Below are 25,685 nucleotides of genomic sequence, written 5' to 3' on the forward strand. Positions count from 1 at the left end.
GTGCCAGGATGTGCACGGGTGGTCTGAGAAGTGCGCGACTTCCCCGCCCTCATAGTACAATACCCGTCTTCGTGTTCTCGCGTTGGGTTACTCGACCGTCACTTAATCAGTGGAATACCGAGTCTGCAGTTAAACACAGGAATTTCCAGTTATGACTCGTATATAGGCATTGATATTCTGTTCTATTCATTGAGATCATTTCGAGATCAATCTACTGGACGCGAATTGCGAGAAAAGATGAAGGCACACGCGCTAACGCTGCATTGGCACACCGACAACCAGCCAATATACAGCGCGCACTTTCAACCAACGCGCTCTGGAAACGGTCGGCTTGCCACTGCAGGCGGTGATAACAATGTGAGAGTATGTTGTGGATTTTGTTCAAGTAGTCAACAACATGTTCTTGGCATATTGACGGGTTATCACAGATGTGGAGGGTGGAACTAACGGATACCGGTCCGTTCCCAACAGTCACATACCTGTCAACGTTGACGAAACATACACAGGCGGTTAATGTCGTGCGGTTTGATTATAACGGTACATTTCATTTTTTGTCCGGGTGAATGAGTACTGACTCAGACAGGCGAGATACTGGCCTCGGCGGGAGACGACGGAAATGTAATTTTATGGGCGCTAGCATCAGATAGCGAGGACCGCCGGCGATCGTTTGGAGAGGATCCCGAGGAGAGCGCGAATGACCGGGAGACATGGCGGATTAAGCATTTGTGTCGGTCGTCCATGGCCGAAATCTACGATTTGGCGTGGTCACCGGATTCGCAATATCTAATTGCCGGCTCGATGGACAACGTCGCGCGGATATATTTGGCAAGCACTGGATTATGTGTGCGGCAGATTGCGGAACATAGTCACTACGTGCAAGGGGTGGCGTGGGATCCGCTGAATGAGTACGTAGCGACTCAGAGTTCGGATAGAAGTGTACACATTTATACTTTGAAAACAAAAGACGGTCAATTTGTGCTCAACACTCACCACAAAATTTCGCGAGCAGAAGTGCCAAATATGAAGCACGCAATTGACGTTGAACCTGCTGCAGCACACTCACCTGCGTCTTCAACGGCGAGCAGTTTAGCTCCTCCTCCTCCACCGCCAGCAATCACGACTGCCGCGACGTCATCATCACAGACGTTAGAGTCGCCTACGGCGTCAACTCCTGGTACTCCATCCTCAATATCACTACCAATGAATCCACCCCCGTTGTCAACGCACTCGCGACGGTCGTCGTTCGGCAATTCGCCGCAGGTGCGCAGATCACCGTCGCCGTCACCAGCACTGCCATTACCTGCTGTGCGGCAATTGGATTCACCGAAGTTAAGCTACAGAATGGCACAGCTATATCACAACGAGGGGCTCACATCTTTTTTTCGGCGTCTTACATTCACTCCAGATGGAAGCCTACTGCTCACTCCAGCGGGGCAGTTTAAATACTCTACGCCGTCGGGGACGGAGGAGATGACGAACACGGTGTACATCTATACCCGCGCGGGACTGAACAGACCCCCGGTGGCGCATTTGCCATCGCTGAAGAAGCCGGCGATTGTTGTGAAATGCTCGCCAGTAAAGCACAAGCTTAGAGAAGTGCAGGTGGCGACGCGACATATTACGATTGACACGTCGGCAGCAGACGGACTGTCTATTCCGGCGCTGTCGGAGTCGCAAGACCCGCCGGCTTCACTGCAGACTCCGCCGACGTCGATTCCGAGCACGACGCCAGCAGGAAGTACCGGAAGACGACAGGCTTTTGCGTTGCCGTATCGCGTGATTTATGCAATAGCCACGCAGGACTCTGTGTTCATATATGACACGCAGCAGACCTCGCCGCTCTGCGTGGTATCGAATCTACACTATGCCACATTCACGGACTTGACGTGGAGTGTGGATGGACGGGTGCTATTTATGACGTCTACGGATGGGTTTTGCTCGGTGGTTGTGTTTGAGAAGGGCGAGCTGGGGGCGCCGTACGAGGATGAATCTAGGTTGGATGTGGGGTCGTACTTGCCGACTCCAGCGGCGGAAGATGGAAGAGAGGAGCAGAGTGTAGAGGACGAACAGAAGCTAAGGCCAATTATCAGTCCGGTGCCTGCTATAGCGAGCTCTAACGAGACGGTGCCTTCGCAGGGGTCAACAACTGCAGTGAAGCGTGAGGCATGGACGGAGATAGATGGAGAAAAGAAGAAGAAGCGCGTGGCGCCCATGTTGATTGGAGAGGTTCGTCGCAAATAGCGGAGTGTATGCTTGCTTCTGTACATATCAATATAAATTGATGGTTGTATGTATAGACATGACGTTTGTACTTGGGTGAATAGGGTCTGGAGACGTGTGCGGCTCGCCACGAACTGCAGATCGCCCGAACGCAGATATCAGCCTGTAGTAGCCGGCGCCCCGGATGGCTGGATGCGACTGCCGCACGCATGAAGCTGCCTAAGTAGAAACAGCCCACCGCCAACGAGTCGACCTGTTTTCTATTTCCTCTGTGCATGTATATGCAGTAGATAATATTGTCATACACTCACAGGCTCGACTACAATTATAGCCACTATTAAGACTGTTGAATACTACTGCAAAATTGACCACCGTGGCATCCCGTCGTCGTATCCACCAAGCCCCGGTCCAACCTCGACAACTACATCAGCACCAGTACCAGCAGCTGTCGCCGTCCGTGGTCGTGCGCGGCATGGTTGGCCGTGTGTTCGTGCTTATAAGGCGCCTGCTGCGGTCTCGCATCTTCATTGTCTTCGGCTTTGCAATCTGCCTCATCCTACTCCTCGGAAACCGGTCCGGCGCGACACTCTCCAACACTGCCGAATTCCTCTCTTCTGCTGCAACTGCGTGGACTACTCCGCATGAGGACAAGTTCCACGCCGACCTGCCCGACTCGTTAATCAGCGACATTAGAGTCAAGGTTTGTCCGTTGGTCACGAAGCCCTTCAGTGCGCGGTGGTGTGAGATCCGCAGTTATAGACGGGTCGACAAGGACTTGGGCCTGCGCCGGTCGTGGTTATCGCGCGCGTATGTTTTTGTTAAGGATGTGGCGAAGCAAGATATCGAGAGCGACGACTCTGTGGTCGTGCTCGACGTCCACATCGGCCAGGAGTCCCCTGAGCCGGCCGTCGTTGACGTTACAAAGGAACGAAACAACAAACATGTCAAGATCGAGGATACGGCAGATCAAGTGGACGGCGAGGTCGAGAAGGCGGTCCACCGTGACCGCAAACGAGATTCCGACGGAGGAGACGAAGGCACAGAGGAGCTACAAGTAGACAACAAAGGCAAATGGGTCCGTCGATCGCACAACCTGTGGCTTAAACTGGGCAAACCTACTGATTTTGCCGTGTCAGACCTCGAGGTGTTGTACGGCATCGACGCTGTCGATCCACGATTCGGATGGTCGCTTAAGGGCGACCGGAATACATCGCTTGCCGTCGGTGGTAACGCGCATCCACGGATCACAATTCGATTAGGTGGCAAGCAGCATCTGCCGGCCGTCAAGCTGAGACTGAATAATGAGAACAAGTTTAAGATTGTTCAGGTAGCTGGTGAGTCGATTTGTTATGCGTCACTGATAATTCCTAACTCAGCAGATTTACATTTATCTACTGGTGTCGGAAAATGTATGGACCCGTGGCCACCAGAGACAGCAGAGGGATGTGAGGCCGATCCCCGGACGCTAGCTTTTGTCCAGAGACTATTGGATGAGGAAAGGCCCGATTTCGCGGTGTTGACAGGAGACCAAATATTTGGCGACGCTGCACCTGACGCTCAGACGGTATGTCAGGCCTTCGATAATTAGGGAGATTAGTGGTAACGTACGATTTAGGCGTTTTTGAAGTCTGTTGCACCTTTTATCCAACGGGCAATCCCGTTTGCCATAACGTTCGGCAACCACGACGACGAAAGCGATCTGTCGCGAGCCCAGCTGATGATGATTGCGTCACATCTTCCGTATTCGCTCTCACAGTCAGGTCCAGAGTTTGCAAAAGGGGTGGGCAATTATCATCTGAACGTGCTCGCGAAAGATAGAGACCACGCGGCAATGTCTTTGTATTTCTTGGACACGCATAAGTACTCACCGAACCCGAAACAGTTGCCGGGCTATAACTGGCTGGACGAAAGCCAGCTGGAGTTTCTGGTGGCGAGCTACGAGCAGCTCACGCCTCTGCGGCAGCAGTACACATCTCACTACACAGGCTCGGACGACACGTCGGAGGGAAACGGCAAGAAACATCTCTCGATGGCGTTTTTTCACATCCCACTAACAGAGTACCGGAATACGAGCAATTCCCTGGTGGGCGAATATAGGGAGCCGTCGACAGCACCAAAGTACAACACAGGTGCGCGGTCTGTGCTGGAAGAGATTGGAGTGAGCGTGGTGTCTGTCGGGCATGATCATGTGAACGACTTTTGCATGATAGATAGGACTTACATCAAGTCGGGACTGTCGGACAAAGATAAGCCATTACAAACCGCGGAGCTGGAGGGACGGCGGCTAGGACGGCGAAACGATGGCAGCGATGTCGAGCACGCGATCTGGCTGTGCCATGCCGGAGCTGCCGGATTAGGAGGCTATGGCGGGTACGGCGGGTTTATCCGGCGGCTTCGCTTCTTCGAGATTGACGCGGACAAGCACACAATATCGACGTGGAAGCGCGTTGAGTACGGCACTGACGAGGAGCTGAATGCGAGGCTCGATTACCAAGTGCTGGTTGAGAGTGGTAAGGTGAACGCGTAACATCATTGTATCATATTCATATTCCATATTTTAATGAAACTTTTATGCGATGTGAAGTCTAATATGGGGGGGGGGGGGGGGGGGGAGTTCCCGAGTCTGCAATGCAGATAGTAATATCAAAAATCTTCTGCAAGACTGTAGTTAAATGGCATACGCAGAGGGTTGAGACAACCCGGTTCCATATACACTATTGAAAACGAAACCGTATCTGACTGTGTTAGGTAGTGCTTCAGTACTTCGATGGCATAATGAAATCATATTATCCACATTCAATACATGCTACTCACTATCTACAGCTACACATCATTATTGTCATTATTTAGATGCGTTCCGACTTAATCTACATATGAAGTTGTAGACTTGTAGTCCAAACAATGCCTGAACATGACACAAGCGCTAGGAGATGCGCTATCAATTGTTGCGGTCAGAGATTATCTTCGAGGTCAAGTGCTAGAATGCGTTATTCGAACACTTACCGCGGAGCATTTGGCCTCCTCTGATTTCCAGTTTTTGTGGTGGTTCATTTGGAAGGAGAAGCTGCTCTCCAAAGTCATAATGTAAGCTCAGACGGCATCCAACCTACATCGAGGCTCATTGATTGTATCATGCCGCATATTATTTTGCGACCCATTCTATACTTAAAAAATAAAAAAAAAAATTAAAGAGCATGCAATGAAACAGCCAATCAGTCCAATCCTCTGCACAAACCCATAATTTTAACGGGGAGAATCAAGTTTGGAGAAAGCAGTCTGAGGTTTTCCACAATCTTCAATTTGCATACTATATATATAACACGATAGGCTATTTCAAGTCGTACAATTCAAGGCGAGGACAAGGTATTTTAACCTATCTTTTCACATTTGATCTATGCAATCTAGTACTGACACGAGCTTCAGGGTTAGGGTTTCGGGTTTTCTACTACACTGGCTCGACTAGCCATTAACAGGCAAGTAGTACTAGTCCCGGTGGCCGAGTGGTTAAGGCGACGCCCTGCTATTTGCTGATAGTGGTTTAGGCGTTGGGTTCTGCCCGCGCAAGTTCGAATCTTGTCCGTGACGATTAGTTTTTATTTTTATTTTTTGCTAGTTATATGGACTCTCAGGTAATGTGGTAAGTGGGCTACAGAGTAGTGGTTCAATAATTGGTTATTTTTAATTTTATTGTCCTTGATACAAGGCCCAGTATGAGAAGGAGCAATACGGAGCAGAATGTGGAGAGCGCTGGTTATTTTGTTCGTGTCTGCCCCTGGAATATATGCTTGAGAATCAAAATGGCCACAGCACTCATTTCTGCACAGAGCGATTGTCCCCTCATACTCTTCGACTTAACATCCTGCTGTGGAGTCGTTTTTGAACGGCTGGCTCCGCGCTGTTGCCTCTCCACCAATTATCAATTTCGGGTATGGCTTCGTGTTGTGTGTTACATTTACTCTGCCTCCAGCTAATCTCTCTTCAGTTCTCATCGCCGTGTTCTAAAACATGGGCAACTCTATGGCGCGCCTCATGGTACGTGTACTCTTACGCTTCATCTGCTGAGTGCGAATGTTTTTCGCTAATGTTTCCAGGCGCGCTTGTTTGGTAATCGTGAGATAAGGTAATTGCCTCCATCCTCTGTTTTTAGCTCTCTGCTGACCAACCGACAAGACTACTCATGCTCGGTCTCGATGCTGCTGGCAAGACAAGTACGTGATTTGAGTAGGATGAGGCCGTGTTGCATTATTGACAATTTCCAGCTATCTTATTCCGGCTCAAACTCGGACAGGGGTGAGTTGTTCTTTTGTACGACTGCTCTCTCGAATGTCTGCTGACATCTACAGTGTCACAACTATACCCACAGTTGGATTTAACGTCGAGTCTGTGACTTACAAAAACATTAAGTTCAATGTCTGGGTAAGTATGCGCATGAGATGTACCAGGTGTGTGTGACGCGCTAATTGGCTCAGGATGTAGGCGGACAAGATAAGATCCGTCCATTATGGCGACATTATTATACCGGAACTCAGGGCCTCATTTTCGTCGTTGATGCGGCAGATCGCAAACGAATAGGTGAAGCTAAGCAAGAACTACACAGGATTATCTCCGATCGCGAAATGCGAGACTGTCTACTACTCATCTTTGCAAACAAACAGGATTTGCCTGATGCGATGAAGCCTAACGATATAACCATGGCGCTGGATCTTGCCAGTTTGAAAGATCGGATATGGTTTGTGCAGCCGAGTACAGCGAAAACAGGTGACGGATTGGCTGAGGGTCTCAGTTGGCTAAGCGCAAATATACCAAAGGAGACGCGGTAATTATGGTTTAAACTAGCCTATAATTGAAATCTCACGACGAGAATGGCTAGTCGCTCTTCTGCAGACCTGAATTCTATTACCATTGCTTCGCGATGTCGGATGTCCTGATAATTATGATATCGATTCATTCTTCTCCGGGGACACTTTGTTGCATGCTAGTTGTGTAGCTAGCTGTAGGGAGGGTACAGCGCACATGATGGGTACGGTTTCGTGATGTTGCGCATGTGATGGAGGTTCGCTTGTATTATTAGATTGTTTAATGGTAACAACACCATGTAATAGTATTTGTATTCCGCTTGGCTTACCTCGATAGTATCTGCGGTATCTTAAAATGAATCAAGTGCATTATTTGCGGTCGGAGTTCATTATTGCGCTTCCAACTGTTGCCATTTAGAATTTAGTTAGAATGACTATGATCTAAGGATTTTGAAATTCCCCTGCTTGCCATTATTCGAGTCTCGACGCGATCTATGGTGGCTGACACCTCTTTATACTGAATCCGTAGAAGAAGATTGAAAGCGGATGCCAATAGCTTGCAATGATACAGAAATGTAGCTTTCCATAATGCTACAGAGGCTGTACTATGTTCGATTCACTATGGTACTTTTAGACATAAGCCTCGAGGTGGAGTAAGCAAGGTCACACCCATATCTCCATGTAGAGAGTCTCAAATAGGAAGCTTTTACAGTCACAACGATTCTGAGATTGGCAATGAGGCAGACAGGTCCATGCGAACGTGCCCATTCCCCGCCCCATTTTGTATGCAGTTGCGCATGAACTTAAATGTTATTGCATACTTTTCCTGTAATAGATTCCCTCACAGATCAAGTTTCCTCGAAGCAAACATTCATCTTGTTGCCCTAAATACTGTGATCCGTGAAACAAGATTCAGGGTGTTAGAGCATCCAACAGCTCGCAGACGACTGGTAGAGAGGCGTGATCGACGAGTTTTGGTTCAATGCCCAGCATACACAACGGCAACCGTAGGTCGACTGAAATTAGACAGATATTTACGGTTATCAAGCATCGTCGAGTCTAAGAATAGTCACAATCAAGGTTCAGTGCAGAGAAATAGAAAGGCAATAGCTCTGTATTGCACGATTATCATTTCCAGTCTTGTTGCCAATACTCTCTGCAATGCGGACAACTCCGCGTAACGGGAACAGCAGCCAAATATTCAGAACAATCGAATTTGAAGACCTGATACGTATTCTTAGAAATGCATTTATGTCATTGTACATTACTGCCATAATAATGTCAGCATAGCTTGCGGTCCCACCAGTGGACGCAGACACCCCACATGTTTGATCGAGTTGCGATTCACAGCAGGATACCCCAATTACACAATTTAACACCATCATACCCAGTATAGCAAACTGACTTATTTACTTCAATTGCCTCTTGTTGACAGCCGCGCGCAAGGCGGCAATGGCCTCCTGAGGGTCTTTGGCCTTGAAGACACCTGCTGATGTTAGCGCACAGCAACCAGACAATAAGCTTTGGCAAAATTACCTGTTCCAGCAACAATGACATTGGCACCGGCATCAGCGGCAAAGTCAATCGTATCGTTACTCAGGCCACCGTCAACCTCGATGTCAAGATCCGGAAACTTCGACCGTAGCTCCTCAACCTGCAGCCTGAGTTAGCAAATGTAATGTCCACGCTTACATTATATGTATACCTTGGGCATGCAATCTTTCATGAATTTCTGTCCACCAAATCCGGGCTCGACAGTCCTGTGCTCGACGTTAGCAATATTCTCAGTTCTATCCTTAGGCACTCACATAACGAGGACCATATCCAACTTCGGAACAAGATCGAAAACTGCAGAAGCTGGCGTTTTTGGCTTGATAGCACAGCCAGCACGCATACCCGCGGCGTGAATTTTGTCAATGAGACTTTCGTGGTCTTCGGTGGCCTCGTAGTGAAAGCAGTAGAGATCACCGCCTGCCTTCGCAAAATCGTCCACCCAACGTTCTGGCTATCATTGGGGTCAAAACTGGCTTCCTAGTGACTGAACACCAGACAGACACAATATGACTACTCACTTCAGAAACCATCATATGGCAGTCAAAGAAACTCTCGCCCTTTGGCAAGGCTCCGCGGATGCAGGTCACTACCGGCGCGCCGATGGTCAGGTTAGGGACGAAATGGCCGTCCATGATGTCGATGTGAAGCCAGTCCGAGCCGCACCTCATCATGCGCTTGCATTCGGACTCGAGGTTGGCAAAATCTCCTGGCGATTGGTCAGTCGGTGGCCAGCTGATAGCGGGCATGTTGTGAACCTACCGGCCAGAATTGATGGCGCTATTTTGGCTTCCGGCATCGTATTTGATCAGACTAATGAACTGAGGATACTGGTGTGAAGAGAATGAGCAACCACTAAGAAACAACGTCGAGTTGCTCGTGTTGTACTTATATTTCGGACGTCGGAGAGCCGACGTGAGGACGAACAGCCGTGCGAACGTTTGAGCCCTGACACTCCCCTTAGCTTACATATGTCGAAGGGTTTCAATTCGTCCTTGGATGTCGTCAACTGCCAGCGTTTTCTTCGTTTGTATACAATGATTATTCGGCGAAGCCTATTAGAACGTCAATTAACACTCCAATCACGTCGTTACTACAGTTCCGTCGAAACTGTTGTGACGCTGCCGAGCGGCTTAAAATATCGACAGCCAATCGGCCTATTCATTGCAAATGGTTTTGACGTGTCCACTGATGGGAAGAAATTAACAACATACGATCCTCGGTAAGTACTCCTATCTAAGAGCAATCGACGTTTCTGTGCTGAACCAACGCAGGTCTGGAAGGCCGATAGCCAGCGTTTTCTCTGCTGGATCGGCTGATGTTAATAACGCAGTTCAGTCTGCCAGATTGGCACTTGGTCCGTGGCGCACCACACCTGGCACGGAGCGCGGGATACTTCTACACAATTTATCCCGACTTATTGAAGACCATAAAGACATCCTAGGATCTATCGAAGCATTTGATACGGGGAAGTCAGCGGTAAGTCCATCAGTTCAGCGATCTCTACTGGGCGTCGCCTGATTCAAGGTAGGATACTGCGATGTCTGAAGACATTCAAGAGTGTATAAACGTGACGCGCTATTATGCAGGGTGGGCAGATAAGATTCACGGGTACAGCATTCAACCATTTACAGAGAAATTTGCTTATACGCTGCATGAGCCCTTCGGTGTCTGCGCATTAATCGTCCCGTGGAACTACCCTCTGATGTCAGTTAAAACATACATAAAAATAGAATAACAACTGTATCTGTTTATCAGTTTTTTCTGACAGTTTTAGGCTTGCTATTTGGAAACTAGCACCTGCAGTTGCCGCGGGTAATACTGTTGTCCTCAAAACTTCGGAGCTTACACCTTTGTCAAGTTTATATCTGGGAAATCTAATCACAGAAGCGGGCTTCCCTCAAGGAGTCGTCAACATTTTGTCTGGGGATGGTGACACTGGTGCTGCCTTAGCTCTTCATTGTGGAATTAGCAAGGTATCTTAATCGGCTTATGAAGGCAAAACCTATAACTAAAGCTCGATAGATATCCTTCACTGGGTCAGCAGCAACGGGTAGGAAAATCATGCAAGCAGCCGCTAGTAATCTCGTCCCTGTTACGCTTGAACTAGGTGGCAAGTCTGCAGCGATAATCTTTGAAGACGCAGACTTGGAACAAGCTGTGAAATGGTGCTACTCAGGAATAATGAGCAATTCCGGCCAGATGTGTTCCGCTACATCGAGGATTTTGATACAGGAGACTATATACAAGAAGTTCGTGGAAATGTTTAAGAGCTACACAATACATAGGATGAGTATGGGTCCGCTAGATCATGGGCCCCAAATTTCTGACGCACAGCTTAAAAAAGTCCTGCAATATGTTCGATTAGGTATTGAGGAAGGTGCCAACTTGGTTTATGGCGGCGAAGAAATGGATGTTCCGGGATATTTTATGCTGCCTACTATTTTTTCTGATGCGAGAGACCATATGAAAATTGTTCAAGAGGAGGTATTTGGACCAGTAGTCGTCATGGATTCATTTGCAACCTCATCAGATGCGATACGGAGGGCAAACAGCTCTGAGTATGGTTTGGCAAGCGCAGTTTTTACGAAGTCGATTACTGAAGCTGTGAATACTGCGCAAAAGCTGGATGTGGGTATGGTGTGGGTTAATTCTTCCCAGGACAGTGACTTTAGGGTTCCTTTTGGTGGGTTCAAGATGAGTGGGTTTGGACAAGAACTCGGGGAGTACGCTATGAAGAATTACTGGAGACCGAAAGCTGTCCATTTGAATTTGGGCATCTCTTTGTAACTCAGACGATTGTCCATATGATCTCATTGATTGTTGCTTCATTAGAGGTTTCTAGTACGTTATCAAGTACTGTTTATGGACTGTTACTTGGCATGAAGATTGCCAAATGTATTTGGTTGTGCCTCTATTGCTTGTGGTGAAGCATTATGCAACTCATGTCTCTCCAGTCAACTGCATTACTTTATTTATGTCAGGTAGTCTGCATGCACGCTTAATTGATTTGGGTGTCCCTTGGCCACTCCTCGATGTTTCATATTACGTACCTTACAACGTACGCGTGCGGATCTTTTCTCATTAGGTACAGATAAGCAGTCCACTTAAGAGATATAGACCTAGGTCCGTGGAACTGCATCAATTAAGCAGTCCTTGCAAGACTTCCACCACCCTCCCACCCCCCCCCCCCCCCCCCCCCCCCCCCCCCCTCCCCAGGCCCCCACTCCCTTCACACTGCTACGTAGGGATGGGCATTTTGCTGCAAAATCAAAATCGCTTTTTTTTTTGCTGCAAAATGTTGCGCAAATTTAAGAATTTTGCATATGCAAAATGCAAAATCCCTCGAGAGTTTACATTATTAGGGCTGCAACCAAGGGCAGGGATGTTAGATTCCAGTTCGTGGCTTGATGCCAATTATTCTTCAACTGACGCTGAACTATATATTCTGAGCTTCTCTGTTTTCTGCAGAAGGAAGGGATCTTCAACAGATCTCGTTGCTGGACGGCTGCAAAGAACGTCAGCGCGAGAATATGGTGGAAGAGTCAGTTTGATTGTGCGCTGTCACAACTAGCTCAAAAAGTCCTGTCCGTGATACCTTACATCCGGATCGGCAGAAAGGAATTGTTCGACTTTTGGATAATCCATTCAAAGTCGCGCAATAGGCTCAAGAACTCCAGAGTCGAAGAGCTGGTGTTCCTCTGTGCCAATGTGGCTGTGGAATGGCTCGGGCGAAACGAGGTCGATTTTCTGGAGGAACCGGACTCAGGGTGGTTCAACGAAGAGGAGGAAATGGAGCTTGACGAGGGTGAACAAGATGTAGAGCCCGTGGACGAGCTGCTTGTGTAGTTTTCTTTTTTTATTTTTTTTTTAACTAATACATCCTTTGTTTCTTTCCTCTCATTGTAATAGCAGTCAAATGGCGTTTTGCGCGAAATTTCGCGGCATTTCCAATTTTGCGCGAAATTTTGCAGTTTGCGGTGGCGCTTTGGATGCCCATCCCTACTGCTACGTAGCTATCTCATAACATAAAAGTTACGTATGGCACCTGTCATGTAGAGACAATGTGCGGAGTGCGGCGTGCAGCGTGCGGCTCGCACTGACATGGCATCAACTAGCAATTCCGAGTTCGGGATTTTGTTCCGGCTTGTGTTTTGGCCTTCGTGTCCTTTGTTTTTGCTTGCGTGTTCGTTTATGTCCTTCGTTGTTGCTGGCGTGTTCTCATCCTTGGCTACGTGTCATCTACGTGTACACATAATTCAGTAGGGGCCAAACAGAATATAATTAAAGAATGACTTTGTCCTCGCTATCTGGTCAAGAACAAAAGTCTTGTATCCTCGACATAATAAATTTGGTTGTTCACGTCATTTCCCAGTCCTGCCGGCACTCCAGCCTCGTTACAACGCCACACTTCTTCCTTAGCCGCAACAGCAGCCACGACAAAGGCCTAACGTCGATGAAGTAGTTGACTTTCATCAACACCGGGCTAGGTAGACCTAAGACCGCCCCTAAAGTATCTACCTTTGGTACAATTAATCTACATGTAACGGGACTGGACCGGACTAGGATAGGGCTGGGCACGATACGATATCGCCGGGTTTTGCCCATATCGCATGTCGTATCGCCGGCCAGAAAAGTCTGGCGATATCGTATCGTATTTTATGCGATATGGGCGATAATACGCAGGAATAAGTACCGAGACTAGTTTAACGCCATTAAAATTAGGGTTAGGGTTAGTAAGGAGGGTTCAGCAGAATTTATTGAATATAATCTCTGTAACTCACAAAATATCTTGCTGGGGACTTTTGGCGTGCACTTAATTGAGTAATTACTTAGTCTTTCCATCTCAACGCCCTTTATTTACCGTGATGAGAATCAAGCGGAATCTCAGCGATACGATACGATATTCAACTTCAAATAACTTATCGCATATCGTATCGCCTAAATTATCGCCAGGAATTTTCCTCTGGCGATATCGTGTCCAGCCCTAGGAATCACTAGACTAGACTAATCTAAGCCTATGATGATGTTACAAGAATATATTCTGAGAATACAAGACTCCTTGACTGATCTGGGAGCGAGAACCAACCCCTCCTTTATAACTCCCAGATCACTATGATACGCGCAATAATACATGATCTAGGCACGGCAACTCACTGTAGGGGTGGATACGATTACGGTACCGTCAAAATTTTATACTATTCGTAAAGTTAATCGCAAAACCGAGACCTAATCGTAAAGTAATCGTATAGTCTACCGCAAAATCGTATAGTAATCGTATTCCTATTTAGGTATGGCGTGAGGGAATTTACCCTGAATCTCTTACAAACATAATACGAACGAAGCTATCTCGATCATTTGCCGCTCGCTTGACAAACTTAGCAAATATGGATCTCCGACGCGACCCCGCCGAAAGTTGGGTTAAGACATCATTCCATGGAGTCAGGATCCATGAAAAAGCTTATTTTACTTGCAGATTACTTTTCAAGAGCAGCTGAATGGTAATTTTGTGCTATTTATTTCTACTTATTTGTTTGTCCTCTACGTGTGCATTTCAGAGCAGATAATGAAAGTCACGTGCATGACTATAAGATTTTTTTTTTGCGAGTAACCCACCTGGCCACCTCAGCGCTCGTATAGTTAATCGTAAAGTTTTACATGGACTCGTATAGTAATCGTATTGGACTTTACGAATACGAATAACGATTATATCCTAACGGCAAGGACAAAAACAAACGTACAAAGCATAAGAAGGACGTATTTGCATAATTAGGCGTATTTACGCGTATTGTGCGCACGCCTCATGCGTCGCACCCGTATCATGCATTTCTTGTGACTTGGCACCACGCTCGCATGGCTCGGCCTAGGCCATGACAGTTAGTCTGCAGAATAATAGCATTGAGTAGTATATCTTCTGTGGAAACGTAGATCTTTTCTTATTGGGGATTAGATAAAATCGAGACCATCTAAGGAGCGGGATATCAAGAAATCAGACCCCATAGTAACTAGTAAGTGCTAGCATCCCACAATTATCTGGCGAAATTTTGGGACTGCTCAATTAGTCAAGATTGAATAATAGGAAATGTATCTCTAGCAACTCTCTCAGTACCGTCTCCCAGAAATCGTAAATGACTTGCATAGCCTCTCTCCCTTTCTGCACTGTAATCGCTCTCTACAAGCGTTTGGTTTGTACATTTACAGTCAATGTCTTATAACATGGAGAGTATTTCCGAACGCCTTTAGATTATTGATTACCTTACCAGTTCCAAAATTTTGTGGTACCCACAGCGAAGGGTGGAGCATTCATACAGTTTCATTTTACATCCCAGGAAACAGATCTCCTGGGTCACTGACTAGTGTCGGAGGCCTGTCAGATTCTCGTGCCCTTGCTAGCTTATTCTCATAGCCCAAGTTCTCTAATATGTCTAGAGCTATGGCATATGCATCTGGTAAGATATGTGATGATGATGTTGACGTGCCTACTGACCAGTGATTGAAAGACTTCGTCTCCTTCGTCAACGCGTCTCCATCACCGTACCATGTAGCTGTTGCGCCCCCAGAAGCTATTACTCGTACATTTATTGTGCAGACAAATGGACAGCTAATTTGTAAAACATAGCGACAAAGTGAATCGCCACACGCAAATATTATGCGTATGGTAGACTCGGAATCGTCATCGTAATTATCAGAGTCCGGTTCAGAATCATCGTCTTTTTCCAAGGTCTTACTCAGATCGTTGCATATAATCTCATCCGAACGGATAGCTAAAGAAAGGACCCGAGAATGCGAAACAGCAATTTTATAAAACATGCAAGAATGGGTCATCGATCAAAAGGACCGTGCACAGTCTTGCAGTTAGTTCTATTAACTCTTGCCAGGCGTGATAGGTGAGGGTACAGTTTCTACAATGTGCCCCTGGGCCGCCTCAGGTTCAGTACGCGCGCCCTGCATCGCTCTGCTACATGCTTCACACATGGTAAAATTATTTATTATGAAGCTCTGATGACGAAGACAAAATATTCCCTACACTCAAGCTGCGTATGTCATTATTTCGAAGTTGGCAGCAGGCAATACGATAACTCACACACCTGAGTAGTAGTTGAATCGAGAGCTCATCTTATGCTCGCTGCACCGCCTCCTCTAATTGTAAGTCGCTTGCATAGTATTGAATAGCTGGCCTTGCGCCACGTGGCCCTTCATTAAGACACATCGAGATGCCTAGGCGGCAATGCAGTGCACATACGCACCATGAGATGGTTTAGTGATCATGTGTCAAAAGCTTTAAACCTTATTCTTCATCTCGGCACGTTGCTAGACCACGAACTCTTTTAAGTCCAACTGTCAAGGCCGAGACGAAAGGCGATGTCCGGATGTCGCCTGTCGTCATGTAACCCTATCTATATAAGGGCAAGAGACTGGTTGCAAATTCGGTCGCGGACGTCAAACCGAACCAAGTGCTTCCTCTGACCGGGACCGGACTAAAGTTTACTATAATACAGGGAAGGCATCCTCGACCGGACCGAATTTTTAGTACTTGTCGGCAAAACCGGACCGTTTCGAAAGAACCGTTTACCTTTTCGCGGATTGACGATAGTAACATGCAATATATCTATATTTTGGCAACAAGAAGTGAATACTACAACGGCATCAATGTGCAAAACGAAAATAAATACTCAGCGACTCAGCGACTCACTCCATATTTCAACCGATGCTTCAAATATCAGAATGGAGAGTGTGCTAGGACTCAATGAACTACGTCTCACCGAGACAATGTCTTTTCCCGTCGAAAAGAGTCTCTCTACTGAAACCGACGATGCCTGAATGCACAGCACGAGCGGCGACTACTTTCTGCGGCGAATCGCTCGTAACCTCTCTTCATCTCGTGGGCCGCTTTAGTCATATAGTACGTCGAGTTCCACCTGGCGGACACTTCGTACGGAACGGCCTTGCGGTCCGAGCCAAATGTCAGAATTTGGAATCACGCATCTCTAGACATGGGCTGTTTTGCGATAGCCTTCGCAACGCGTCTGATTTTGCTCACAATCGTGCTCAGTTCTAAAATTTCGACGTTATAAAATTTCGACGTTATCGATGTCAATGCTCTGAGCAACACGAAAGCCCTGTTCTTTCAAACCTTCTTTAATGACAAGGTTCAACGAATGCGCCAAACATCTGACCCATGACGCTGGACCTCGAAATAATATTGGGTTTGGTACCATGGCTGGGCTTGAGACGCTCCTTTCTCTATCCATATGATGATCCTCGACTGCAAAAACAATCGCTCTAAGCGAATCGTCATCAGATCTCGAAGATATAGACCTATTAGGCTCGAGTTCACGCCCGTCAACTTCGCTATTGAACGTGATTTCGGCATCGGAAACCTCATCCCCACAGTCCTCGAAGAAGCGGACACGATGTAATGGACCTGCTGCACTTCGACCGCTTCGCGTGAACCACATCATCATGATGCTTCCGTTGCGCCTCCAGCCGCTTTACATTTGTTTCTATGTTTAGTTTTGTTTATTGTTCTATGTTTAGTGTTGTTTCATTGTTCTATATTTAGTTTGTTTATTTTTAGTTCTCTTATTTGTTTATGGTCGAGTATATCAGGAGGGTTTGTCCTCTAAGACCAAGTGAAAAAACAAGTCTTGTATTGTATTCTTGTACTCATAAGGATATATTTTTGTCTTAGTCAAAGCCCAGTCAAGTCCAGCGTCGTTACACACGACTGGGCACGAGCAACCTTTCAAGTTCTTGCATTAGGGCGGCATTGTTGCTTGCATTATCTCATGTAATTGCAACCATCTTTTTGGTGATGTCATAAAAGCGCAAGCATATAAGGACTTCTTGCGCCAATGCCACTCCGGTGGGACTTCGCCGTACTTCCGCAATATGTAATACAGCTTCGCGGGGTTCCCATTCGTCCGTAATCCAGTGCGCAATAATCGCAAACATTGCACACTTTATTGGACTTGTCCAAACGTCGATGCCTATAGAAACTGAAACGGTAGTAGTCGCCAATTCAGATCTCGATTCCGATTTATGCGACTAGTTGCTGTCGAAGCCGACTTGAAAAGCGGATCGACACTTCCTGTTTTCCACAACCGATGCCTTTCCCTAAACCAAACCTTCGTAGTTTATATTACCACACGGCCCGCACGACGTCGTGTTGAACCCCTTGACAATCACGTGAAATGTAGTTCGAACCCACAATCTGGCTTCCTGTCCGGATGTCGTTCGATTCTGTTCCCAGCCAAACCATCCAAGGCTGGATCCACCATTAGCTCAAGTTGAGAGGAAATTAATAGGCAACAACATCCTGAAAAGCGTTTGGTCTATCTGTCCCTGCCTCTTTCGCGCGTGGAGTTCCGGATGAGATAGAGTTTCGGAAGCTTTTCATCCAGGCCCAAGCAGTCTAAACATGTCAACCCGCCTACTGCACTCAGGTTTCGATCGCATCGCGAGCCCCAGCTGCTGCGGCGCTGTTAGACTTTATCTGCGATTTTCCCTTCCCTGATGAATAGCCCAGATATACTAGACGAGGCCACTACTTATACTAAGCTTTTGTTTAGTTTTAATAACAGCAGCATATTTTGTATACTATTCAATTGAAAATTGTTACGCGAAGTAGAAGTGAGTAGTTTGTTTGCTTGCGTTGTTGCCTTTGCGTTGGGAACGAAAATCTCGAAGTCTGGCTCCAAACTCAAAGGTCTCGATGTAAGTCTTGCTCCAAAATGCTATACCTTCCCAGCTAGCAATCCCAGAACATTCTAATAAATTGTAGAAAGGTTAAATGTTGTTACTATTTACAGTGAAACAGATGCGGACATAAAACGTTAAATTAGCTAAACTTGAGCTTCCTTGACATCCAAGTTTCTCGTGACAAGCTCAAGTGAAGTGAAGTGTGACTCGAGTTGACTACGAGTCAACTTCACAGAATCGCAAGTGGAGCCAAATCTGTCTTAGTAAACTCGAAGTGAGGTGAAGTTAACGCCGACTTGAGTGCACTCAAAGTGGACTTCGACTCGAAATGACCCAGTTCTACTTATGTGCCGCCCCCTTGCTAATTGGGACCCCAAACCCTAGAACAGAGGTTACGAGATTTTCAGTTTGACGTAATTTAGCACGCTGTAAATTTCTCTTCAAATTTGAGTGTTTTGGTCAAACTCTAATGCTACGCGACGCGTCCGCAAACAGTACGTCAGGGGCGGAAAATTGTCTTCTGTCTTATGTTTATTATTCATGAAAAGATTCACAAACCCCATTCACGTTCGCCATGCTCACCAATTTCTCCTAGTCCGACATCGGGAGCAACAGCTTAGAGCGCGCTGGTCTCGCGCTTGCATGTGGCTAGGCTTGCATGGGACTCCTGCAGCAGCCAACAACCCACATGTTTCATATGTCGGCCTGGTTTTCGAGTCGGTCGATCAAGCCAGACAATTTGTATGCTTATGCGATGCGATCCAATCATAGTTTCGCAGTGAAGAATGGTTTTATTAAAAACAGAGACCAGAGACTATTGCTTTTGTGCAAATGCGCCAAAAAGCCATTCGACAGCAGAAATCACCCTATGACAAAGGGATCTACAGGTGAAAATGGAATGGGATGCACGAAGCATACTTTGTGACTGTTCTTGGATGCTGCGCTTCAGGAAACAGCTCGATGATTCGTGGATTATTACACAGCTCATTAACCATCATGAAGGACACCAGCTTGAAGGTATTATCCCTATGCTTATCCGCAGAACCGACAGATGACTGCCGAGGCCAGGGAAACTATGCTCGACCTTGTCCGGTACTCGTCCGCATCTCTTAGCACTATTGCATCAGTGATAAACACCACATTCGGGTTGTCCTTTCCTTGCCTGGTAGAGACGTCTATAATCGCACCGATAATTATACTCAGCGAAAAGGCACATCACAAAGTTCATAGAGACGGTAAGGGATGAAGATTGCATATACCATGTAAAACTGACCGTGGTCAACACTCTCGAGGCTCTGTTCTTTGGCAAGCCCGATGACGTTCAAAAGGCACGTCTTTATGGTCAAGTGGTCGTCGTCGATGCCACATATAAGATGGTAAAGCGAGTGAAAATATCGTTGAGTGTGTGGCGAATTGATCAGCGTTGATTTCTAGAACTTGTAGTAATTTTGAGTGGAGAGTAGTGGCTATGCGGTACTCCTCCGTTTCCTGAAGACTGCCTCCGTTTTTCCTGAATACCAAGGTACACCCACGCTAGTCCCAAAGAGGTATGGTTGGCAGTTGCCCCATGAATCTCCTGTAAGAAAGTGGATATTCCGGGTAAAAGAAGTGTATAGTTGATGATCAAGCCTTAAAAACATTTTCACTCAGAATCGTTAGTCCACTTCGAAAACATTTCTGCTTCCAGCCTCTTCTGCGGAAGTAAGTTCGTCCTCCTACACCTTACAGGTTTACAAGGCATGATCCGTCCACATGTATCTGGCGCCCACTTTAAGATTGTCGAGTTGAGCTGCTGGATATCTGATTGCCAACCAACCGTATTGCCACGTATGGCGTTGCACCCATAACTGTTGCGAAGTTGCACCCATAACTGTTGCGAAGACTTGAAATGTATTAAGTAAGATATTGCCCAGAAAACAAGGCCCAATTGACTAGGGAACAAGCAACAAGGGAGCTAAGGTATGGAACCGCGCGCTCTACATGCAAGCCCCACGAAAAGGAGGAGCGGAGAATCGGGCAAACAAAGATAAGAGGAAAAGCGGAGAGAAGAGCGGAGAGAAAAGCGGAGAAGGAAACAGAAGAGCGAACCGAAGCGAAAACAAGAAGCCGAAAAGGCGTTCCCAAACAGGAAATTCCGAAGACGTAGCAAAAGATCAACCTAAACCCGCTGGTGCAGCTTGTGACAATAATAACTGCCTGTTCTCTAACTAGAAATGAAGTCCTCATAACCAGTCTTGTCGCCCGCAGACGCGAGAATGGCTGGGTTGTGGTGAATGAGATATGGGCAACTTACTATTGGGCTCCTCCTCTTTGATAAATTCTATAGCGAAACGTTTGTTGCCGGCATGCAGTTCCATCGGGTTTGCTGGGTTTGCTCAATGAAGTCCCTACTTTTCCAAACCGACACGGCGCATCAGTATGGTTACTCAATGCGCGACGCAATATTCTCACAGGAGTTGACGATGGATCCCAGAAGAATCATTCATTACAACTGTACCCTCAACATTTAGATAGTAAATGTGATGTTACTTTACTGTACTCTCTATAGTTCGCTTTCAAGGTCACGGTGACTACTATAGATGATCTCCAACGTGGCGCTTAGTCTGCTGGTCCTTACTGAGCTAGTACGGGAGAAGTGAGAGTTGCATGGCTAGAGCCATCGCATGATCCCGAATAAAATTTACCGGACGCCGGACTCAAGTACCAATAAACCGCACCATAGTTAGGCGGTGATCAAGAAGACAGTAATGCCGTATCATGATCAAATACTACATGCATAAAGCTGCGTAATCCTTATACATATGGTCAGATAAGCCAGCTACTATTGGAAATTAATTGTATATAACGTAGGGTATGGGTGTTTCTGACGGCTACATCCCCTCTTCCAAATATCAATATATTATACTAAAACAACTAATCCTCTAGAAAAGAATTACAAGATCCAGATAATTTTTCAGTGTCTTCCCTTACAACTGGTTCCTCAGTTTCCTCATTGCCACCTGCTTCTTTGTAGCATCATCCGCAATTTTTAAAGTCTCCTCGGTGCTAAACAAGGATTTCCCTACTAATTGCACTCTTTTACCCCTCCTACGAACCTTCCGGGCCTGAAGAATCTCTGCGCCGTCTTCCATCTGCTTGTCATAGTCGATAGTTCCGTATGTTGCTTTCAGCAACGTGGGCCAGGCGATTGATATATCGCTTGACGGGTGATAGAAGCCGCTTCTGGCTGTTCAAGATCGATCGCAAGACTGGAATTGATTCTCGGAGCTCAGTGCCGTCTGGAGAGCTCTTCAGCAAGGAATTGAGATCGCCTTGATTCCCAAATGTTCGTGGGATTTGTTGTATGGCTGGAGGAGATTCTGGAATATGGCGGACCACCTTTTGAGGGTTATATGGAAACAGACCAGCACGTCTCACAGCACCCTGGATATTATGTTCTGTAATTGCCTTATCCCTTGTTCTTTTGTACATCTGAACCCACTCGTAGTGCTTAATTGCCTTATCCCTTCCCTTTTTGTACATCTGGACCCACTCATAGTGCTTGATCCGGCCAATACCTACCCTGGTTCGGTGTCCCCCTGCCAAGCGCTGTCTTCAATGGACCAAACACTGAGATATCCCGTGAGTTGCAGCACATGTGAGCAGTGAGCTGGCATGATAATAAGGTAGATATTGTTTTCCATGCAGTAGGCGATGAATGGGGCAGAATATGGCTGCTATGGCCGTCTGCAATGAGGAGGCGGGGGTTGGATCCAGCCTGTTCAAGGGGTTCTGGCTCAAAAGTCTGGGTCAAACTGGCGGCCATTCCATGGCCATCAGATGTCCAACTACTTTTGCTAACAGAGAATCTCCAGTTTGGCGGAAGGAATATCAGGCACTACCCAGTTGGTATTGGTTTGTAACCCCTTGAAGATGATCAAAGGTGGTAGAGCTTTGTTATCTGCTGAAATGCATTCATTGGCTGTCATCCATTCCTGGCGCCCTGGAATAACTTTTGACTCGCTTTCTGGAATCTAGCGATGATAACCTTGTTTGATCGCCTATTCCGATGCCGTAACCCGTTTCATCCATTTTGAATACATACGGACAGTTCATAGTTCTTGTTGTATATCAACTTGTTCGTGTCTCGCCAGTGGGCACAATTCTTATATACGGTCCTTAACCCACCAGTCAGCATGCACGATGCCAGTGTCTCTCGCGAACTGTTCTAGACGCTCTTGCATGAGACGGACCACTACTACTGACACATTGCAGACTCGGCCTTCCCCTCTAACAATGCCTGCGGAATCGGATAAAACCTCCGATGAAGTCTAATTTCAGGGCTTGGCTTAAAGATCCGGTGGAAAGGGCGAGGATGGTCGGACGAGCAAGGTCGCTTGGTGTAGCAAGATCTGCAGCACAGCAGAGTGCTCTCCAGGGGTCGTTTGGCAGGCTCAAAGTTCCGCTGTCCGCTGATAATATTTACAGCATGTGATTATTCATTGAGGCGTTGCCGGCCGTTGGCTCAATCAGCTACTGTCAGTATTTTGGATTGGGCCAAATATGAGCCAATCAGGAGAATCATCTCAAGAAGCATTTTTCAAGTTTGGGAATTGCTATTTGACCGTAGAGTGAGGTCTGACCGTATAGGCCAGTTGCTTTATAATGGTCTATCGTTTATCAAAATATAGTTCTTATATTGTTTCTTAAAGGAAAACAATTAGTTATGTCAGTTGCTTAAACACGGTCTAAACGACTAAGACCAAAAGCGACAACACAAGCTTACAAAATAGTTACATCAACATATTGAAAATATACGGTCTGAATCCACATCCCGTTGCTCGACATGTGATTCGGGAGAATGAAGTTCGGATGACGTGCGACATGGCATTGTACGACTTCACCGCAAAATCAATTGCCATCTAGCAAACCCGGTGGAAATGCATGCATCACGTTATTCGCCTTCGGAGGAGACTGCTCAATGATTAAAGAGTCCAATAGTAAACAGCCGACTTCTAACGCACTAGCCATCTCATCATTAGCTCAGGCACGTGTAGCGACAAGATTGTCCGTGAAAAAGGTAGCTAGCAATTAGATAGCCAGAGGTTAGACGTGAATAACCAAGACACGAGCGCATGAGTAAAATTCATCAGGCGGGTCCGTGGGGCCCTGCGAATGTCGACTGGACAAGCAAGGAATGTGGCCCGAGTGGAATGACACGAGCGGAATTGGTTGGCTGGACATGGGCAAATGTACAGCGGACAAGGATGAGTGAGTATGCTGAAACAAACCAATCTGGACAGGTATATAATAATGGGTGGCTTCTCCAGCATTACGGAAAACTTGTACAACGTCAAATAATTGCTACATTGCGGGAAAAAACCTCATCTGACCCCCTTCTTCGATTCTATTCGCAAAGTAAGAGTCTATTATCATATTAGTTGCCTTTGGCTTCCACGGTTTCAAAAGTCAATAGATGCGAGTAGCAATGTGTGAGTGATTAACACCAATATTTAATAATCCCACGTTGTACAAGTCTTCATAGACGCGGGACAAATCTCCCATTATATACATATCAAGTCTTCTGTCTTCCGGTATTCATCCTTGCTTACTGTGCATGGATATCCATCATGTCCCAAACTCTCACTGTGCTTGACCTCCAAATTCACCATCGACCAGACCTTGCTCCTCGTGCCATTATTAAATTCGCCTTCAGCCAACCAATGCATCTTATGCCATTCTCTGACGTACAATGCCACTCTCGCATCTTCGTTGCCTGTCCAATCGACATTCTTTACGCACTGCATGTCATGCCCTGTACCAATGCCGAGCGTCGTCTCATGTCCACCACCTTCTGGTATCTAATAGCCAATCATGTGTAAAAATGGAAAAGTGGAAGCGGAAGTGAGAGGCTGTGTTTAGACAGCTTGAATGAGACCGAGAGGGGGTTGTTAGACTTCTGCACACAGAAGGATAAAGAGCTTTTCGCCGATAAAGTCTCAAGAGAGATGCTGGACTATATACACAAGGAATTTGGTCTATGTGTCAAACCTAAGTAGTTACTCTTACGACAGTAACTCGTGCGAGCCTCATAAGACTGATGCCCAAGACGTCGTCCATGTGGGTCCCGTCCGATTAGGGTCCACATAAGCTCTCCAGTTCGTCCAGTACGCCTGCAGAACCTCAGGGACTACTGGATTAACTGTGGCAAAATGGCAAACACTACCTTAATAGTAGGCCGTAAAAGTAAGCAATATATGTCCATGAGATCAAGAGAGGCAACTGGTAAATAAGACTCGAACGATATATCTCGGAGCACTGGTGTCCTCATGAAGCCGTTGCTGCATCTAGAATCATGCCAGGCGTGGGGTGTTCTCCTTGTCTACATTCATATCATACGGCAACCACGCAGGGGAACTGTCCAGCCGTCGATTCGGTCCGATAAGTCTAACTTAGTGCCTTCTTGCTGGACGGTATTCCGGTAATCCCAGTGATGGAGCCATACACCATATGCCCAATGATCCTTGGACAATGGCTGCTACTCTTTGTTGGTACTTTATCGCCATCACTATGGTGAGCCAGTTGTTCATTTCGACAATCACGTTTGCCGCGGACAGTCTTGTTGCTACAGGCGCTAGAGCTAATAATGAGATGGACAGATTGTGACCGACCGGCTAGTTGATAATACGCAGATATTGTTGCTGTGGTACCACAAATGTACGTGATTATTAGTCCGATCTACTGATTGATCCATACGAAATCCTTCTTGTAAACGAATATGTATTGACCGGTAGAGCCTTAGGAAATGAGAGAACCAAAAGCCCACGTAGCAAACTCTATAGTTAGCTCATTTGTTTTAGAATATATTTTCATATGATGAAAACAAACAAACGAGGGCCGTATATGTCAGATTAACAACAAAGCAAGACAATAACTAAAACAACACAAAATGGCAACGAAAACGCAAAGGCAACAAATGAAAGAGCAGCAGACGCGTCACAACCAAGAACCAAACCACGAAGTCCTGAACCTGGCGTCGGCAGCGGTTCCTGACATAAGACTTAAATAAAAACCAACGTGATCGGCAAGCGAGCGGATCACCTCTTTTTTTCACACGCCTTCTACTTCAACTTTTTGTAACGTAGTGGCCATGTCCCAAAACGATCAAAGTAAGGAAGGAAGCATTCTCTTAGCAATTCAAGCCTATAAAAGAGGCGAAATTTCAAGTATTAGAAGCGCTTCGCGTTTGTACGATGTCCCCTACGCTATGCTTCACTCCCGTTTAAACGGACGCATATCACGACGCGATTCTATCACACCGGCGCACTCAATTAAAGAGGAAGTGCTTCTAGAATGGGTACTTACGACGGATAGCGGGGACTTCCTCCTAGAGTTGCGGACGTGCGAAAAATGGCCGATTTACTTCTTACCAAAATC

At 46.6% G+C, this 25,685-nt stretch overlaps 7 protein-coding genes and 1 non-coding gene across 8 annotated transcripts; 6 read left to right on the plus strand and 2 right to left on the minus strand.

Moving 5' to 3' along the window:
• The first annotated feature begins 99 nt into the window (after nt 1–99).
• POJ06DRAFT_204280 (uncharacterized protein) lies at nt 100–4,804 on the plus strand. Its single transcript, XM_056185336.1, has 6 exons — nt 100–363; nt 429–537; nt 584–2,213; nt 2,563–3,554; nt 3,600–3,784; nt 3,836–4,804. The coding sequence occupies exons 1-6, from the start codon at nt 238–240 to the stop codon at nt 4,745–4,747; spliced, it is 3,954 nt and encodes a 1,317-aa protein (XP_056047013.1). The 5' UTR covers nt 100–237; the 3' UTR covers nt 4,748–4,804.
• Nucleotides 4,805–5,706: 902 nt separating this feature from the next.
• Nucleotides 5,707–5,805, plus strand: POJ06DRAFT_t1. Its single transcript has one exon. It is a non-coding gene; the product is annotated as a tRNA-Ser (tRNA).
• On the plus strand, nt 5,786–7,478 carry POJ06DRAFT_242265 (ADP-ribosylation factor family-domain-containing protein). The gene is made up of 7 exons (XM_056186207.1): nt 5,786–6,146; nt 6,203–6,252; nt 6,312–6,340; nt 6,391–6,428; nt 6,480–6,510; nt 6,564–6,636; nt 6,690–7,478. The coding sequence occupies exons 2-7, from the start codon at nt 6,226–6,228 to the stop codon at nt 7,038–7,040; spliced, it is 549 nt and encodes a 182-aa protein (XP_056047014.1). The 5' UTR covers nt 5,786–6,146; nt 6,203–6,225; the 3' UTR covers nt 7,041–7,478.
• A 947-nt stretch (nt 7,479–8,425) lies between these two features.
• Nucleotides 8,426–9,366, minus strand: POJ06DRAFT_190651 (Ribulose-phosphate 3-epimerase-like protein; the record flags this gene model as incomplete). Its single annotated transcript, XM_056184810.1, has 6 exons — nt 8,426–8,502; nt 8,553–8,670; nt 8,722–8,776; nt 8,825–9,021; nt 9,089–9,276; nt 9,330–9,366. 6 exons carry the CDS (start codon nt 9,364–9,366, stop codon nt 8,426–8,428), a joined length of 672 nt encoding a protein of 223 aa, XP_056047015.1.
• A 167-nt stretch (nt 9,367–9,533) lies between these two features.
• On the plus strand, nt 9,534–11,615 carry POJ06DRAFT_242271 (aldehyde dehydrogenase domain-containing protein). Its single transcript, XM_056186208.1, has 5 exons — nt 9,534–9,789; nt 9,842–10,046; nt 10,099–10,274; nt 10,345–10,543; nt 10,593–11,615. Exons 1-5 carry the CDS (start codon nt 9,539–9,541, stop codon nt 11,355–11,357), a joined length of 1,596 nt encoding a protein of 531 aa, XP_056047016.1. The 5' UTR covers nt 9,534–9,538; the 3' UTR covers nt 11,358–11,615.
• A 177-nt stretch (nt 11,616–11,792) lies between these two features.
• POJ06DRAFT_242274 (uncharacterized protein) lies at nt 11,793–12,357 on the plus strand. The gene has a single exon (XM_056186209.1). The coding sequence runs from the start codon at nt 11,866–11,868 to the stop codon at nt 12,139–12,141; it is 276 nt and encodes a 91-aa protein (XP_056047017.1). The 5' UTR covers nt 11,793–11,865; the 3' UTR covers nt 12,142–12,357.
• Nucleotides 12,358–18,911: 6,554 nt separating this feature from the next.
• On the plus strand, nt 18,912–19,499 carry POJ06DRAFT_279327 (uncharacterized protein; the record flags this gene model as incomplete). Its single annotated transcript, XM_056189802.1, has 4 exons — nt 18,912–19,010; nt 19,054–19,190; nt 19,287–19,418; nt 19,439–19,499. The coding sequence occupies 4 exons, from the start codon at nt 18,912–18,914 to the stop codon at nt 19,497–19,499; spliced, it is 429 nt and encodes a 142-aa protein (XP_056047018.1).
• A 1,735-nt stretch (nt 19,500–21,234) lies between these two features.
• On the minus strand, nt 21,235–21,472 carry POJ06DRAFT_242279 (uncharacterized protein; the record flags this gene model as incomplete). The annotated part of the gene is made up of 1 exon (XM_056186210.1): nt 21,235–21,472. Exon 1 carries the CDS (start codon nt 21,398–21,400, stop codon nt 21,236–21,238), a length of 165 nt encoding a protein of 54 aa, XP_056047019.1. The 5' UTR covers nt 21,401–21,472.
• Nucleotides 21,473–25,685: the final 4,213 nt, after the last annotated feature.

Source organism: Lipomyces tetrasporus (assembly GCF_029532465.1).
Source record: "Lipomyces tetrasporus strain NRRL Y-64009 chromosome Unknown POJ06scaffold_1, whole genome shotgun sequence".
In the NCBI taxonomy this organism is placed as follows: domain Eukaryota; kingdom Fungi; phylum Ascomycota; class Lipomycetes; order Lipomycetales; family Lipomycetaceae; genus Lipomyces; species Lipomyces tetrasporus.

Excerpts from the sequence above, each read along its gene's own strand:
- POJ06DRAFT_204280 (XM_056185336.1), top strand. The coding sequence starts at position 238 with ATGAAGGCACACGCGCTAACGCTGCATTGGCACACCGACAACCAGCCA. Across the intron at positions 364-428 it reads GCGGTGATAACAATGTGAGA|ATGTGGAGGGTGGAACTAAC; the intron begins GTATGTTGTGGA and ends GGGTTATCACAG. Across the intron at positions 2,214-2,562 it reads AAGAAGCGCGTGGCGCCCAT|ACTGTTGAATACTACTGCAA; the intron begins GTTGATTGGAGA and ends GCCACTATTAAG.
- POJ06DRAFT_242271 (XM_056186208.1), top strand. The coding sequence starts at position 9,539 with ATGTCGAAGGGTTTCAATTCGTCCTTGGATGTCGTCAACTGCCAGCGT. Across the intron at positions 9,790-9,841 it reads TTAACAACATACGATCCTCG|GTCTGGAAGGCCGATAGCCA; the intron begins GTAAGTACTCCT and ends GAACCAACGCAG. Across the intron at positions 10,275-10,344 it reads CCGTGGAACTACCCTCTGAT|GCTTGCTATTTGGAAACTAG; the intron begins GTCAGTTAAAAC and ends TGACAGTTTTAG.
- POJ06DRAFT_242274 (XM_056186209.1), top strand. The coding sequence starts at position 11,866 with ATGTTGCGCAAATTTAAGAATTTTGCATATGCAAAATGCAAAATCCCT.
- POJ06DRAFT_242265 (XM_056186207.1), top strand. The coding sequence starts at position 6,226 with ATGGGCAACTCTATGGCGCGCCTCATG. Across the intron at positions 6,253-6,311 it reads ACTCTATGGCGCGCCTCATG|GCGCGCTTGTTTGGTAATCG; the intron begins GTACGTGTACTC and ends TAATGTTTCCAG. Across the intron at positions 6,429-6,479 it reads CGATGCTGCTGGCAAGACAA|CTATCTTATTCCGGCTCAAA; the intron begins GTACGTGATTTG and ends GACAATTTCCAG.